The 15,828-nt window shown below is 45.9% G+C and overlaps 2 protein-coding genes across 3 annotated transcripts; one reads left to right on the top strand and one right to left on the bottom strand.

Moving 5' to 3' along the window:
* Positions 1-1,289: 1,289 nt before the first annotated feature.
* MRPL9 (mitochondrial ribosomal protein L9) lies at positions 1,290-8,326 on the bottom strand. 2 transcript variants are annotated; one of them, XM_086392716.1, is made up of 7 exons: positions 8,154-8,326; positions 7,822-7,978; positions 7,001-7,125; positions 6,736-6,786; positions 4,935-5,036; positions 1,953-2,013; positions 1,290-1,818 (listed from the first exon to the last, which is right to left on the bottom strand). In XM_086392716.1, the coding sequence occupies exons 1-7, from the start codon at positions 8,304-8,306 to the stop codon at positions 1,769-1,771; spliced, it is 699 nt and encodes a 232-aa protein (XP_086248842.1). In that variant the 5' UTR covers positions 8,307-8,326; the 3' UTR covers positions 1,290-1,768. The 2 variants fall into 2 exon arrangements, with proteins under 2 accessions (XP_086248842.1, XP_086248841.1); XM_086392715.1 differs by having other exon boundaries at positions 1,930-2,013.
* A 3,296-nt stretch (positions 8,327-11,622) lies between these two features.
* OAZ3 (ornithine decarboxylase antizyme 3) lies at positions 11,623-14,633 on the top strand. The gene is given in 6 exon segments (XM_086392719.1): positions 11,623-11,760; positions 12,047-12,110; positions 12,112-12,186; positions 12,924-13,099; positions 13,606-13,691; positions 14,381-14,633. Coding segments are annotated over 6 exon segments (564 nt in total). The 5' UTR covers positions 11,623-11,740; the 3' UTR covers positions 14,524-14,633.
* The last annotated feature ends 1,195 nt before the right edge of the window (positions 14,634-15,828 follow it).

A 15,828-nucleotide genomic window follows, 5' to 3' on the forward strand; every position in this document is an offset into this window, starting at 1 on the left:
GCCTCCTGTGGGACTAAGGCCTTTGCTGAAACTGCATCAGCTCAACTTCTGTCTCTACCTAATCTTCCTTCATTCCCCAACAGGTGTTAATCTAGAGGACTCCCCCCAGTAAACCTCACCACATCACGGTTTTGCCAGGAACTCACCTTATGACAAGTATTTAAACACTTTTTGAGATTAGCTGTGTGGAATGTTGTCTGTTGCCCAATTTCAGAGAGCTTCAACCTGGTGATGGTGGTAGTATGGAACGATGTGGTGTTAAATGACCTTTCCATTTCAAGGATAGCAGGGATTGATGGCAAATTTGACAGTTGAACAGCAAATTTCAAAGAATACTAGTGCTCGACCTGAGTTATGGAATTCTGGAAAGTGTGACGGATACAGATACAAGTGCTGCAACCACTGATGAAAGAACCCTCACTAGAAGGATGGCTGCATGTGGACGAAAGTAGTTAATTGGCTTGGCAAGGCAGGTGAGCTGCTGCTGCTGCTAAGTCGCTTCAGTTGTGTCCAACTCTGTGCGACCCCACAGACGGCAGCCCACCAGGCTCCCCGTCCCTGGGATTCTCCAGGCAGGAACACTGGAGTGGGTTGCCATTTCCTTCTCCAATGCATGAAAGTGAAAAGTGAAAGTGAAGTCGCTCAGTCGTGCCCAACTCTTAGTCAAGAGTACTGGAGTGGGGTGCCATCGCCTTCTCCAGGCAGGTGAGCTCAAACAGGATAAATCAATTTCTCTGAGCTTCTGATAAGGGTAGCAAAGAGTCAATGGTCTCATCTTTATCCTTCCTAAAAATCTCACATTTGAGTGACTCCGGCACAATTCATTGTTAAGAAGAGTTGGTCTTTCTTCCAGGAAAGAACCCTGAACTTATGCGGAACTATCTACTTGCCTCATCTCCCAATCCATAATTACCTATGAACTAGCCCCACATCTTAACCTTTGTCTGGAAACCAGACAAATTCTTTTTCAAAATTTCAAGAGTTCCCTTTTTAAACTTCTTTCTTTATTTTCTCCAACAACTGTCCTTAGGCCTTATTCAGATCTCCTTAGAAAAGTAGAATCCATTGTGCTTATTTGTATTGAGGACTTTATTAGTATACCTAATAAGTTTTAAGACCATAAGGTATATCAGCTTGTTGAGTAATTTGTCCATAGCAACTGTGGGCTGTAGCCCAAAAAATGTTTCTCTTTTTCTCCTTTTAGGAGCAAACCCCAGGGGCTTTCCAAGAGGACATTCCACTTGGAAGTCCTGTCCCCAGTTTACTCAAGTCAGTAAACAACACCTAAAAAGAGCACAACCTTTTTATTTTTTCAGAGATACAATGTTCAGTTTGGATGATGAGAATAAGCTAGCTAGCTCTACCATTTATTCCAGTGAATTCCAATGAAGGAAGAGGCTAAATAGGATCTAGACTCTTTTGGTCTGTTAATATCTAGCTTATCAAATCCACAGCCTGTACTTCTGGAGCAGGCCTCCCCAGTAAGGCCAAACGTGGTAACTGTTGAAGATGGAAAATAGGGACGATTCAACACATACATGCAGTCCGGTCTGCTGTTGCTGCCTCCATACGCTCTCTAAAATTCTGTGTTTGGTTCGAGCTAGGAGCGGTACCACAGTGCTGGTCCATCTTTGCTCCACCGTTCCTCTGATTCTGCTTCGCTGCTTTCGAGGGAGAACAGGTTCAGATCTTCTGGAAGCTGGTGGAGGCCATTCCCTTGGCAGCTTGCTGGGCTAACCAGTACTTGTATCTTTTGGTTTTGGGCCTCTCAAAGTTCACCACGGACATAGGTACCCTCACAGTGTCCAGTCCATTTACCTGCCCACAGAACAATAGGAATGCTTAGGTCAGGGGGCAAATAAGGCCAACACGACCCAATCCCAGCTTTCTACCCAGTCAGAAAAAGGAGACCGTATGTCAAACACTCACCGTCACCTCGCACCAGTACTCACCCCTCTGGGTGATGGGCTCTTCGGGCAACTTTAATGCATGTGGGGCAACCACAACGCCAAGCTGCAAAAAAAATCACAACCAAAAGGAGCTCTTTTTACATGGTTGCCACACTGGGCAATCTGAAGAGGACTCTAGACTTCCCTGTACAGGGATGAGTAAAACTGGGGAGTTTACCCTGGCTGATCCCACGGAAAGGCACAAACCTCCATAAAGAGTGGCAGAGAAACTCAGTCCTGATTTCTCAGGGAGGTGGTTTCACAAAGAGAAACAGGGTTTGAGATCAAAATCACTTCATCCACATAAGTAAAAATTCTCCAGTGTCACAATTCCCCAGCTTTTCCTATCTAGAGAAAATAAATGTTCCCATCTTCTATCAGTTTTCAATTTCTTTGTGACCATCCTTAGTCATTTCCCTTCCACGCCTCTGCAAACCAATCCAGAACACCTTCCCTAAGATGGACAGCCACGTGTAAATTGATGAAGTTAGAACACACTCTCACACCATACACAAAATTAAACTCAAAATGGTGTAAAGACTTACACACAAGATATAACACCACAAAACTAGAAGAGAACACAGCAAAACATTCTGGCATACATTGTACCAATGATTTCCTGGGTTAGGCTCCAAGGCAACAGAAATAAAAGCAAAAGTAAGCAATGGGACCTAACCAAACTGACAAGCTTTTGCACAGCAAAGGAAACCATGAAACAAAAAGACAACCTGCAGACTGGGAGAAAGTATTTGCAAATGATGCCACTGACAAGGGCTTAATTTCCAAAATATACTAACAACTCATATACAACTCAACAACAAAAAAATCAACCCAACTGGACTTCCCTGGTGGTCCCGTGGTTAAGAATCTTGTCTGCCAATGCAGGGGACATGAGCTGAATCCCTGAAGATTTCACATGCTGTGGGGCGACTAAGCCCATGCATCCTAGGGCCCGCGCTCCGAAAAGAGAGGCCACCACAGTGAGAAGCCTGTGCGTTGCAACTAGAGAGCAGCTCTTGTGCACAGCAATGAAGACCAAGTGCAGCTAGAAATAAAGAAAAATTGAAAGAAAAGAAGCCAACCCCATCAAAAAATGGGCAGATGACCTAAACAGACATTTCTCCAAAGAAGACACACACTAGCCAACAGACACAGGAAAAGATGCTCATCACTGCTAATGATTCAGTTCAGCTCAGTTGTGTCCGACTCTTTGTGACCCCATGAATCGCAGCACGCCAGGCCTCCCTGTCCATTGAAATGCAAATCAAAAGTAAATGAGGTACCATCTCACACCATTAAAAAGTCTAAATAGACCTCCCAAGTAGTCCAGTGGTGAAGAATTCACCTGCCAATGCACAGGACATGGGTTCAATGCCCTGGTCCAAGAAGATCTCACATGCCGAGGGGCAACTGAGCTTGCAATCTGCAACCACAGAGGCCACACACCACAACCACTGAAGCCCATGCTCTGCAACAGAAGTCACTGCAAGGAGAAGCCCGTGTACTGCAAGTATAGAGAAGCCCCAACTCACGACTAGAAAAAGCCCACATGAAGCAATGAAGGCAGTGTATCCAGAAGTGAAACAGAAGTCTACAGATAACAAATGCTGGAGAGGGTGTGGAGGAAAGGGAATCCTCTTACACTACTGGTGAGAATGTAAACTGGTGCAGCCAGTATGGAAAACAATATGGAGCTTCCTCAAAAAAAAAAAGAATCGCCATATGATCCAGCAATACCATTCCTAGGTATGCGCTTAGTCGCTCAGTTGTGCTGGACTCTGCGACCCCAGGAACTGCAGCCCACCAGGCTCCTCTGTCCATGGGGATTGTCCAGGCAAGAATACTGGAGTGGGTTGCCATGCCCTCCTCCAGGGGATCTTTGCAACTCAGGGTTCAAACCCAGGCCTCCTGCATTGCAGGCGAATTCTTTACCGTCTGAGACACCAGGGAAGCCCACTCCTGGGTTTATATCTGGACAAAACTACAATTCCAAAAGATACATGTGGGACTTCCCTTGGGACTTCCCTTGTGGTCCAGTGGTTAAGAATCCACCTGCCAATGCAGGGGGCATGGGTTTGATCCCTGGTCCGGGAAGATCCCACATGTTGCAGAGCAACCAAGCCCCTGTGCCACAGCTACTGAAGCCCCCACACCTAGAGCCCATGCTCTGCAACAAGAGGAGCCACCACAATGAGAAGCCTGCACACCATAACAGAGCCCATGCTCGCTGCGACCAGAGAAAGCCTGCGTGAAGCAGCAAAGGCCCATCGCAGTCGAGACACGGAAACAGCCTAAATGTCCATCAGCACATGAATGGGTAAAGAAATTGTGGTCCATATACACAACGGAACACGACTCACCCACAAAACGGAATGAAACCGTGCCATCTGCAGCAACAGGGACGGACCCAGAGATGACCATACTAAGTGAACTAAGTCAGAAAGACAAAGACCGGATGCTGTCACTTACATGTGGAATCTAAAATGTGACACGAATGATCTATGAAACAGAAACAGATCCACAAACGTAGAGAACAGACTTGTGACTGCCCAGGAGGAGGGCGCATCGATTTACGTATGGCTGTCCAACTTAGGGAAAGCATTCCTGGCTGGCTTGCACTGTGGGAGGGAAATGACTTGTGGTTGCCAGACTGGGGAGGGATGGATTGAGAGTCTGGGATTAGCAGACTATATATTGCAACTATATAGGATGGATAAACAGCAAGGTCCCACTGTACACAACAGGGCACTATATTCAGTATCCAGTATATTCAGAATAGAATATGAAAAAGGGCACATATATATAAAACGATCATTTTGCTGCACAGTAGAAATATGTTTTAAATCAATTAAAAAAAAAAAGCTTTCCCTAACTTCAGCTGGATGATCACACCCTTTCCTAACAGAGGGATCAATCCTAGAGTAGCTGCTGCTTCCCAGGGGTAGCTTCCATCTTAGGGCTACAGTGGTGTTTGGGAGTACTCACATTTCTGAGAAAGTGGCGGGCAACTATTTCAGGGTTTAGCTCCCATTTGACGTTGTTCTTCATTCCTACCTCCAGGTGGCAACTCCTCAGAAATTTCACTGTCTGAGAGGAATTATAAACAGAGGGTAGGTTAGAGTTGGAATCAAGGAGAGGAAACATGTTAGCAAGAGGCCAAGAGGCATGAAGTCTGAGAGTTCAGGCAAAGCATGATTCCTGCCTCGTAGCCAAGGGAGGTGAGATGATGAATAGGAAAGATAAAAATTCCTATCATCTCATGACTGACATCATGGAAAGATGTTTCAGCAATGCTCTGGAGGGGAATGCTGCCTGTACTTGGCTCTCCCTAAGCAAGGAGACACAGGCCATGTCAAAGTTAGGCTCATCGACTGTTCATCTCAGGATGGAAAGACTTTCATAGACTGTTTTAACCCAATATTCTGGCCCTTCAATCCTACCACTACACCATTAATGATTCCTCCTTGCTTACAGAATGAGGTATATTAAAAAAAAAAAAAAAGAATGAGGTATAAATTCATCAGCTGAGGATTAAAGATGTTTTATAAACCATGCCCACCCCACTTTTCAGTCATATATTTCCTAATATACTATTCAAGTCCTCTGCTTTAACTAGGCTGGTCTACTTTCTATTTTAAAACATGCTTTAACTGAGCTATCACTTCACACCTGACATAATGGCGATCATCAAAAGAATACAAGTAACAAATGCTGGCAAGGATGTGGAGAAAAGGGAATCCTTGTACACTGTTGGTGGGAATTTAAATTTGTGCAGCCACTGTGGAAAACAGTACAGCAGTTTCTCAAAAAACTAAAAATATTAGAACTACCATATTATCCAGAAATTCCACTCCTGGGTATATATATCCAACCTCCTCCAAAACACTAATTCAAAAAGATACATGCACCCCAATGTTCATGGCCATGTTATGGACACAACCTAAGTGTCTATTATGAATGGATAAAGATATGGTATACGCACCACACACCCACACACATATAGACACAATGGAACACTATGCAGCCATTTAAAAGAACAAAATTTTGCCATTTGCGGCAACAAGGATGGACTTGGAGGCCATTATGCTAGGTGAAATAAGTCAGAGAAAGAAAAATACTGTGATATCACTTATATATGTGGAATCTAAAAAACACAAATCAGTGAATATAACGAGACAAAAACCGATGCACAGGTATAGAGTGTAAGACAGGTTACAAGGATGTACTGTACAGCCTGGGGAATATAGCCAGTATTTTGTAATAACTATAAATGCAGTGTAACCTTAAAACATGCCTTAATTATCTACTCAGACTTTGTCTCCCTTAATACCTTGCCTACCTTCCTGGTCTATCCAAAGCCTATTAATCCCACAAGGCCTAATTCAATCCCATCTGGAAAAAACCCCTCCTCAATCACCCTAATCCATTTTAGTCCATGTCACTCATGATTTATTGTCTTGAGTTTATGTATCACTTTCTCTTGTGTCTGTGTTCTTTCCAGCTTGTCTGTAAACACCCCTGAAGGCAGAGTCCTCATCTCACATTTTCCCAAGGGTTCCCGCCCAGGTTGGGGCCTCCCTCAATAAGCCAGAGCATTTGACCCAACATGTCAGGATCTCCTAGGAGGTCTTAATATTAGTATCAGTTACAGTAGCCACAGTACTTCCCCCTGCCCCTACCTTGTGCCTGAAATTAGGAGACTTCAAGGAAATCAAGGAGCCTTTTAGGGAGAGGTTGGTGACTTCTGTATGTGACCCATAAATAAAGATTTTCTGTTTCTACTCACCGCCTCACCTGCCTTGGTCTGGATCTTGTCTAGTTTTCCTTCTTGTCTCAGCTAGAAAAGAAAGTTACAGATTGAAAAAGAGAAAAGAGTCCATAGTAACTAACAACAAATTCTTACTATACTGGGCATAGTCTGGGCTTCTGAATTCCTGTTCTTCTAGTCCCTACCTCATTTTCAAATTAAATATTAAAGGGAAAGAAGCTGTTAGAAGTAATGTTCAGGTTTTACTATCTCTTGAGTCCCTCTGCTTTCTTTTTGGGCTCACCAATTTCTCCTCTTCAAACAGCTTCTTGTTTTCAGGAGATGCATACACAGCCAGTCCTTCAGGAAGTAGTCGATTACGGCCCACAGACTTTTTCACTGAGACCAGGTCACCTCGGACTCCAAGTTCTGCCAACAGAGAACAGAGGCACAGGATCAGAATTATCTAGCAGTCCCTAAAGAGGAGATGATCAAAGAAAAAGAGACCTCTTATTCTTTCACAGTGCTTATTCCTCCCAGAAGAAATATTAGTATTCACTAGGAATAGCACGATTTCGAATTCATTTCTTTAGGGTCTGATTGAGAAACTCAATATTCCATGTACAAAGTGAAGCACTGTCCCATCACAGAGATTTCAGTATGTGGTGCCTACTGTCAGGCCTTTCTCCCCACACACTGTTAAAGATGCCGTGCTAAGTGGCTTCAGCCCTGTCCAACTCTTTGCGACCATGTGCACTGTAGCCCGCCAGGCTCCTCTCTCCATGGGGAGAATACTGGAGTGGGTTGCCGTGTCCTTCTCCAGGCGATCTTCCTGATCCAGGGATCAAACCAGTGTCTCTTAAGTCTCCTGCATTGCCAAGCGGGTTCCTTACCACTAGCGCCACCCGGGAAGCCCATGCATAGGGAAACAGTCAAAATGAGGCCTTCCAAGACTCTGGAACATAAAATTAGATGATGCTGCATTCATATTCTAATTTTCTATGTAGGAAATCAATGTCACAATCACAGTACTTTTTACCCGCTTCTTCTCAGTAGTGAAAGGGCAGAAAAAAGTTGATGCCGAACAGAACCAGCCTGAGAGAAGTACCTCTCCCCGGGCCTTACCGTCCACCGACTGGGTGAGGATGAGCTCCAGGTTTTCTTTGGGCCTGTGTTTCGTATCTTCCACGAGCTTGTAGACGCGGTGTCGCCGGTGCAGGCGCGGTTTCCGGCCTTCTCCCGCTAGCGGCACCTTCCACCAGCGCTCTACAATGACCGTGCCCTGGAGGCCGGAGGAGCGAGGGTTAGCCTCCTCCACTGGCCGCCGGCACCTCAAGGAGAGCCCACCACCCTTGATTTGGGGCCCACCCGGTCTCACCGCGCTTCTTAAAACAAGCCTCGGCCATAACTAGCTCCACCAGAGGCAAGGAGCCCCAGGACTCAGACCCAGCCCTCACCCGACTGTGAGACAGGCTGAAGTCGCGCTCCGAGCCGGGGGTGCTCCCTGAAAGTCGCGGCCGGAGGAGCTCCCGGACCCCTCCTCGCAGCAGCCGCTCAGTGAACACCCGCAGCTGAACTCCCCGCGGGACCGCAAAAGCAGCCGCCGCCATGTTCTCGGGCGCAGAGGAACGTCCGCAAGGCGCAGGCGGCAGGAAAGGCCCCCGCGGGCTGCCCGCGGCGGGCCTGAGCCGGCGCGGCTCTGTGCGCGCTGAGCTTCCAGGAAAGCCTGGCACGGATTGAGCTGCGATTTGGGTGTCTGGAGACCAGAGATCTGGCTGGGATGGGTGCTCCACGATTCAGCATTTCCGCCACTCCCTTTTCCCAGTTTCTTCTCGGGGGAGGGACACCCATAGCCATTGACCGATAGTGGAATGACTGTTACGTGCACTGACACCGGGAGACACCCGCTCCCTCCCTTGGCTTCACTTGTCTTTATTAGTCTCTATTACTGGGGTCTTTTTATTTAGCTCCAGTCGCTCTCTGAGGTCGCTTCCAGTTCTGACGTTCTGTGATAGCTGGATGCTGAGAGGAGAGGGTACTGCTCTCCCTTTTCCTTACTTCAAATCTATCTAAAAGTGGTGGAAGGATGGAATCCTTTGGAAAACTGCCAACCTCAGGATCGTCTCTTAATCGTTACACTATTTAGTCCTCCTATCCTGGAATAAGATACTATCTTCCTTCAGGATTACTGCAATAGTCTCCTAACAAATATTTAAATAAGTAAATCACGAGGGAGACAGTTCCCTCTGTGGAGGGTCTCAGTACTGGGGAGTAAACCATATAAATGGAATGAATAGGGCCTGTTTGGCAAGAGATTTATGGAAAGATGCTCTGAGCATCATGTTGCTGCTGCTAAGTCGCTTCAGTCGTGTCCAACTCTGTGCGACCCCATAGACGGCAGCCCACCAGGCTCCCCCGTCCCTGGGATTCTCCAGGCAAGAACACTGGAGTGGGTTGCCATTTCCTCCTCCAATGCATGAAAGTGAAAAGTGAAAGTGAAGTCGCTCAGTCGTGTTTGACTCTTAGCGACCCCATGGACTGCAGCCTACCAGGCTCCTCCGTCCATAGCAGGAGGAGCATTTTCATTTCCTCCATCCGTTTTCTAGGCAAGAGTACTGGAGTGGGTTGCCATTGCCTTCTCCGAGCATCATGTTATTCGACCTATAAACAGCCTTTGGCCAGCAGTCCCTCGTAATTACACTTTCTTTAGGGTAGCTTCCAGGACACCCGATTTATTTTTCTCCTTCTGGTCTCAACATGCTCCTAGAAACAAGCGGGGAGCTTCACTCATTTTCTTCAGTCTCCTTTGCTGATTTCTCCTTTATTCTTTATCTCTTAGAGTGCCCCCAGGGCTCAGTCTTTGGATCTTTTCTGAATGCCAATCTTTACTCATAATGCCAATGACATCAAATTTCTGTCTTCACCCTAGACTTCTAAACTCCACACATGACTATCCAGCTGCTTACTTCATCTTCCCCTTATACAACTGTGGACAATGCAAAGTTAACACGCTCCAAACTAAACCCATCTCTATCCTCTGCCCCATACTGCCACACCAGCAGCCTTTCTTCTCTGTCGATGGTAACTCCCTTCTTTCAGTTCTTGGACTCACCTTCTCTCCTATTTCAGGAAATCCTGTGGGTGCTACCTTTATACTATTTCCAGAATCCGACCATATCCCATCACTCCAGCTCTCCACCATGGTATAAGATACTATCTTTCTCCAGGATTACTGCAATAGTCTCCTAACAAATAATCCTTTAGAGCTCTACAGTTTATTTGCAATACACCAGTCAGAATCTTTTGAAAAACATGTCAGATCATGTCTCATCTGTCCAAAACTTGCAAAGACTTCCCCCTTTAGTCAAAGAAAAAGGCCATACAATGGTCTACGAGGCCCTGTATGACCCGGTCCCATTAGCTGTCTTCTTCTACTCCCCCTATAGCTTACAGAGCTTACCAGGTAGCAGTAGTGGTAAAGAACCTGCCTGCCAGTGCAACAGATATAAGAGATGGGGGTTCAATCCCTGGGTTGGGAAAATCCCCTGGAAGAGGAAATGGCAACCCCCAGTATTCTTGCCTGGACAATCCCATGGACTGGAGGCTGTCAGGCTATGTCAGGGGGTCGCAAAGGGTCAGACAGGACCGAAGCAACTTAGCACGTAGCTTGTAACCCACAGTGGACTTGAAAACATTTGACCTGTTCTCCTTAGGGATTTGCACTAGCTGTTGCTTTCACACAGAAGCTTGTTATCCTCAGATGTTGGCTTGGCCTAACTCCCTCACCCTCTTTGAGTCTTTAAATGTCACCCTTTCAATGAGAGCTCCTTAGAGCACCCTTTTATTACTGCCACTGTCCCACCCCTTCACCCTTCTGAGCCTTCTTTCATCTTCTAACACGTGAAATAGTTCTCTTGTGTTTAGTGTTTAGGTTTGTTCTTTCAGTGTTCGAAGCTCCATGGGGCAGGGATATTTGGTTTGTTTACTGGTGTATCCCAAGCTCGCAGTAGGCCCCCAATAAGTATTTGTAAATAGATGAATGAAGAACGTGCAGAGGTCTCAGACTGGTGGCGCCAGCTCCAAATTTTGCACACAATGTTGATTTTTTTTAATCAATAATTTTTATTTTTTGTTAGTAGTAAAATTTCTCAAATTAAAAAAAAAATCTTTTTGAGAAACTTACCACAAAAATCTCTTTCCAGTTTCTGTTGAAAATTGTATGATCTGGTCTGCATTCCTGCATGGAAACTTGGAGCTGAGCTGTGTCCCTACACACCGCACCCCAACCCCCTGGCTTTTTTTAAGAGTGTGTGAGCTTTTCATTTTGCTATAGTCCCACCCAGCAGCTCCACTAATTTCCCCTAGCTGTCCAGGCTCCTGGAGACACTGAGTTTGCAGTTCCTACGCCATAAGGCACTGAGAAAGTTCAACAACATGTAGAACCACTGGGTTATTAAAGGTAGGGATAATAAAAATATTGAACTGAATAGGGAACCAACCAATCAAGTCAGATACTGGATCAGGGCCTTAGAAGACTCCTGCAGTATCAGACCCCAATCTGTTACTGAAGCGTGGGTTTGCCACATGCACACGCCAGAGGGGAGCCCATGTTCCGTGAGCACAAGTGGTCAGCCAGGGCTGTTTATCAACCACACAGAAACAAAAAGTATTTTAATTTCTGGTACAGCCATGAAGTCCATACTAGTTGAACAAGAGCTCTGGGGGCTACCTAAGGGGGTAGATGGGGTAGGGAGCACAGAGAGGAGCCCTGAAGTGACTGAAAGGCTGGCCCTTTGCCCAGGTCACAGTGCTCACCGTGTCACAATGGGACCAGGGGCCTGAACCCCTGCCACCAGCCCCTGAACCTCACTTTGCCGCGGGGAGGCACTGAACTAAGAAACTGCCTTGTTACAGGTCACGCCCCTCTTTCTACTCCCTTTCTTATATCAAGAGGGGAAAAACACGGAACTACCTCTACCCGTTCTGGTCACCATACGCCTATTACCTTTACTGTTACAAGTACCGGATCACCCTCCGGGAGAAGATGCTGCCTTGCTGTAAAAGGTACTTGTTTTAATCTCTACCTGTAGTTGTTTAACTGTAAAGAAAAATTAAAGAATTTGAAAGGACTCCCTAAGTGGCAAAAGATAATAGCAAAGTAGGGTGGAAGGCTGGCATGGAACTTTGTAAACCTTTCTATCTGGCTGGCCTGGGGAAATGGAAATAGATAGGCTGGTTCACAGAAGATACAGAAGACAGTGCCAGACCTGGCCCCGTGTACCTGGAAGGCAAGTCTCTCCTCATCTCAGACTCAGAGATCAACTATTTGGGGCCTCTTTTCCCTCATCAGTATCACCACTTATAAGGAAGAGGAGGACTTGACACTCCGGCCCCGTTGCTGTCTTCAGTGCTCCTGAGTCCCTAGTAGGTCTTCAGGGGGCCAGACACACCGAGCAGGGTGATCAAGACCAGCTTAAAGAATTATATTCGGTAAGTGGACTGGGAGCTGGTGCTGGGACATGGCAGCCCATTGCTTGCTGTAATATGGTATCTTGCAAAGGGACATGAACTAGTTGGAAAATAAATCATAGAAAGCTAGCTCATGTGACCTCCTGTGTAAAAGTGACTTGCTTTATAGGCAAGGATTCTGGTCCAGAGAACTTAAGGCAGGGTCCTAGGGCTGGTGTTGAAAAGCAGGATGGGAAAAGAAGAACTGAAAACAAAGACAGACTATATTAAGACATAAAGCTGTATTCTGGGACATAAAGCTGTTCAGATGCTAAGTTTTGGGTCCAGAATCTGGAACTCCTGCACTTGCCTTTGTATCATCATGCCTAGGTATGAGCTATCCATTTTTAGATAAGAAGTGCCAGAATTTAGAGAAAACTTATATGATGGAAAAAAGTAGAAGAGTAATATTAGTGAGACAGTAAACAGATGACACAGCTTTGTTTAAAGAATAAGCTGTTTGATGTAAATACAAGTTTCTGAACCGTTAGTGCACCCCTCACTGGAGTCAGCAAATTTTTGTCAAGGAAAACTCCATGATAGGGACAGAGTTAGGTCCTAGAACTAAGAGATATTGAGTAAGGCCTGGCTCCACTTCACCTAGGCTCTCCATCAGCCCCCTCCTTGCTTCCATAGACACACCTAAACAGGTCTGAGATCTGATTTGAGGGTTAGGTGAGCACAGAAACAGGAGACTCTCAGTTTTACTCCTTTTCTAGGCTGGGAACCTGACGGTGCTGTCTACTGACCCCCTGCTTCACAAGGACCCGGTGCAGTTAGACTTCCACTTCCGCCTCACCCCCCAGACCTCTGCCCACTGGCACGGCCTTCTGTGTGACCACAGGCTCTTCCTAGACATCCCGTATCGGGCCTTGGATCAAGGCAACTGGGAAAGGTAACTGAGTCTGGATGGGGGGAGTGGAGGTGAAGGGAAGAGGTAGGGGTTCACTCTGATGTCACAATCAGGTAATGGGCATGCTAGCCAGTGAGGGCTTATTCAGAGGCTGGATACATTCAAATCATTGAACCAGCCAAATCACTGAACCAGCTCCTGGTGAGCTGAGCCAGGATCTGGATTCAAGGGATAACAGCCTATAGGAGGTTGCTAAACTGATTCAGAATCACAAGGTGGAATCCATAAATAGTTGAAAGGAAGTGATCTCCAGCTGTTTGTCTTTATGGAGTGGCCCCCTTTCCCCAAGCCCCTTCCACGGTAGGGGTATGAGGCCACAGTGTATAAACCCTTAGCTTCAGAGAAAAATCCATCAAAACTAGTTTGGAACTTTCACTTCCTTGGGTCAGGAAACAATGAGCAATAAAACACCTTCTGTTGCAAATAGGCACCTTTCTCAATTTTGAGTTTGTGAAACATGCCTTAACCATTTTCCTTCTGGTCCCTAGTCTGACCGCAGCACTGCAGTATGTGGAGGAGAAGACCAATGTGGATTCCGTGTTTGTAAACATCCAAAACAACCGGAATGACAGAGGTGGGGAATCTGCTCTCTCCTTCCTGGCCCTTTGTGCTGAAGCAGCTGACAGCAATTTCCCCTTTATAGGAGACCTTCCTCCCCTCATTCTAAAGGGCATGTTCAGGCAGTTCAGGGATTCAACACCCATCCCCTTCTCCCCACCAAGGAAATTAAGGCACCTAGTATTCTGTTCATTCAAGTCATAACTGAACTGTCAGAAAGGCCCTGCACACAGATTTCAGAAGCTAAACTGAAGAAGCACTGGTGAAATTACACAGAAGCCATTCAAGGGTTGTGGCTGGTAGGATAGAAAGAGTCTCAAATGTATTAAGCACCCATAATGTGAAAGGGTCAGGTGTAAGGCCAGGAATATATTTAACCAGATGTGAGGTGCACATTACAGAAATGCTTGCTCCCTCAGGGAGCTTATACTCTGTTGGATATGAGAGACAAGCAAGAGTTTATTATACCATCACTGTGTTAGGCACTTTGTAAACATCTCATTTAAATTCTGTGATCCTCATTTTACAAACATGTAGAACACTGAAGCCAGGTTAGAGTCCAGCTCTGTTTGACTCCAAAGCACATCATCCCTGTGCCTGCACCACACTGCTCCCTGCCCAGTCATTCCCCAGTGGAAGAAGCCAAATCTAGGGGAATGGTTGCATGGAGCCTCAGAGTATTCTAATGTTGTTCTCTTTTCACAGGTGCTCTGCTACGTGCCTTCAGCTACATGGGCTTTGAGGTGGTCAGACCAGACCACCCAGCCCTTCCTCCCTGGGACAATGTCATCTTTATGGTGTATCCCCTTGAAAGGGATGTTGGCCACCTGCCCAGTGAACCTCCCTGAACATGCTTATTCCTACTCTGTGAGGGGCTGGGAGCCTTGTTAAGTGAGAACCAAGCTTCCAGGATGTGACAAAACACCTTCCGTCTAGGAGTAAAGGGTAGTGCAATCCTCTTGTGTTTACTATTTCTTTGCAGGGGGAGTGGGGGAGAGGGCTGGCTGGAGTGAAAAATGAGCCTTACAGAGCTGAATTTACTGAGGGACAGACAGACATTTGATGACTGAAAAGCTCAAAGGGGTCTGAGCAAGACAGGGAAAGGACCCAGGGATTTTAAGCTTTTGCCTTCCCCCATCCCAAAACTATTCCCTTGTTTATTTTAACCATCTGAGCACCGGCCAGGAGCAGGAACCAAGCACCGGGGAATTCAGAAAGACTTAAGCTTTACTGGGATATTTTTATCCATATACTTCGGTTCAAACTGGAGACCAGTGAAGGAAATGAGAGAAGGTACATGGTTCCTGTGGCACTAGTTTAAGGGCAGGAACATTCCAGGAGGCTGCAGAAGTAGTGCTGTTAAGAATAGGGAACTCATTAGAATGGGTTAAAAGGTCTTAAAAGCCATGTTAAAGGAAAAGGCTTTCATACACAGTAACAAACTGTAGCTAAGAATGAGATACCACTCATTTTTCATAGAAGTCCTGTGAACAGTTTATATCAGGAGACCTCTTTTTAGAGTAAAGGCTGATAAACAACAAGGTCCTACTGTATGGCACAGGGAATTATACTCAATATCCTGGGATAAACCATAATGAAAAATAATACAAAAATAAAGTCACTTTGCTGTACTTTGCAGTGTTGATTGTCACAACACTGTAAATCAACTGTACTTTGATTAAATAAAATTAAAAGAAGAGAGTAAAGGCTGAGGAAACTGGGGACTAACTGGCCCCATGATCCTGTCGTAGAGTAGCTCCAATTCCAGGGCCGAGCTGGCTTCAGTGAGCAAGTGCAGCCAAGGTCTGAAATATCAAATCAACAGCATGCTTTCATTGATTCTTGTGGGACTACCCAAGCTACCCAGAGATGCTCCTTCACTGAAGCCTTTCTGCTAATTTCTACCGAGGTTTTTCTAAGACAATCAAATTTGAAAATTGTGTTTCTGGGAAAATATAGTTGCCATGCAGTACATGGGTAGCCTCCATCAATCCCTGGATTAAAAGTCCTGCGTGTCAGAGTCTTATGTGCTAGTTTTAAGTCTTCTACTTTACCTTGCTGATGTTTAAAAAAAAAAGGTTAATTTACCGTTATTCTCCCACCCATTTTCAAGCACCTTCACAGTTCTCACTGGATCCTCACAATACTGTCAG

The sequence above is a fragment of the Bos grunniens genome, chromosome 3 (genome assembly GCF_055505025.1).
Source record: "Bos grunniens cultivar Pamir isolate PY7600 chromosome 3, Bosgru_T2T1.0, whole genome shotgun sequence".
NCBI classification, from domain to species: domain Eukaryota; kingdom Metazoa; phylum Chordata; class Mammalia; order Artiodactyla; family Bovidae; genus Bos; species Bos grunniens.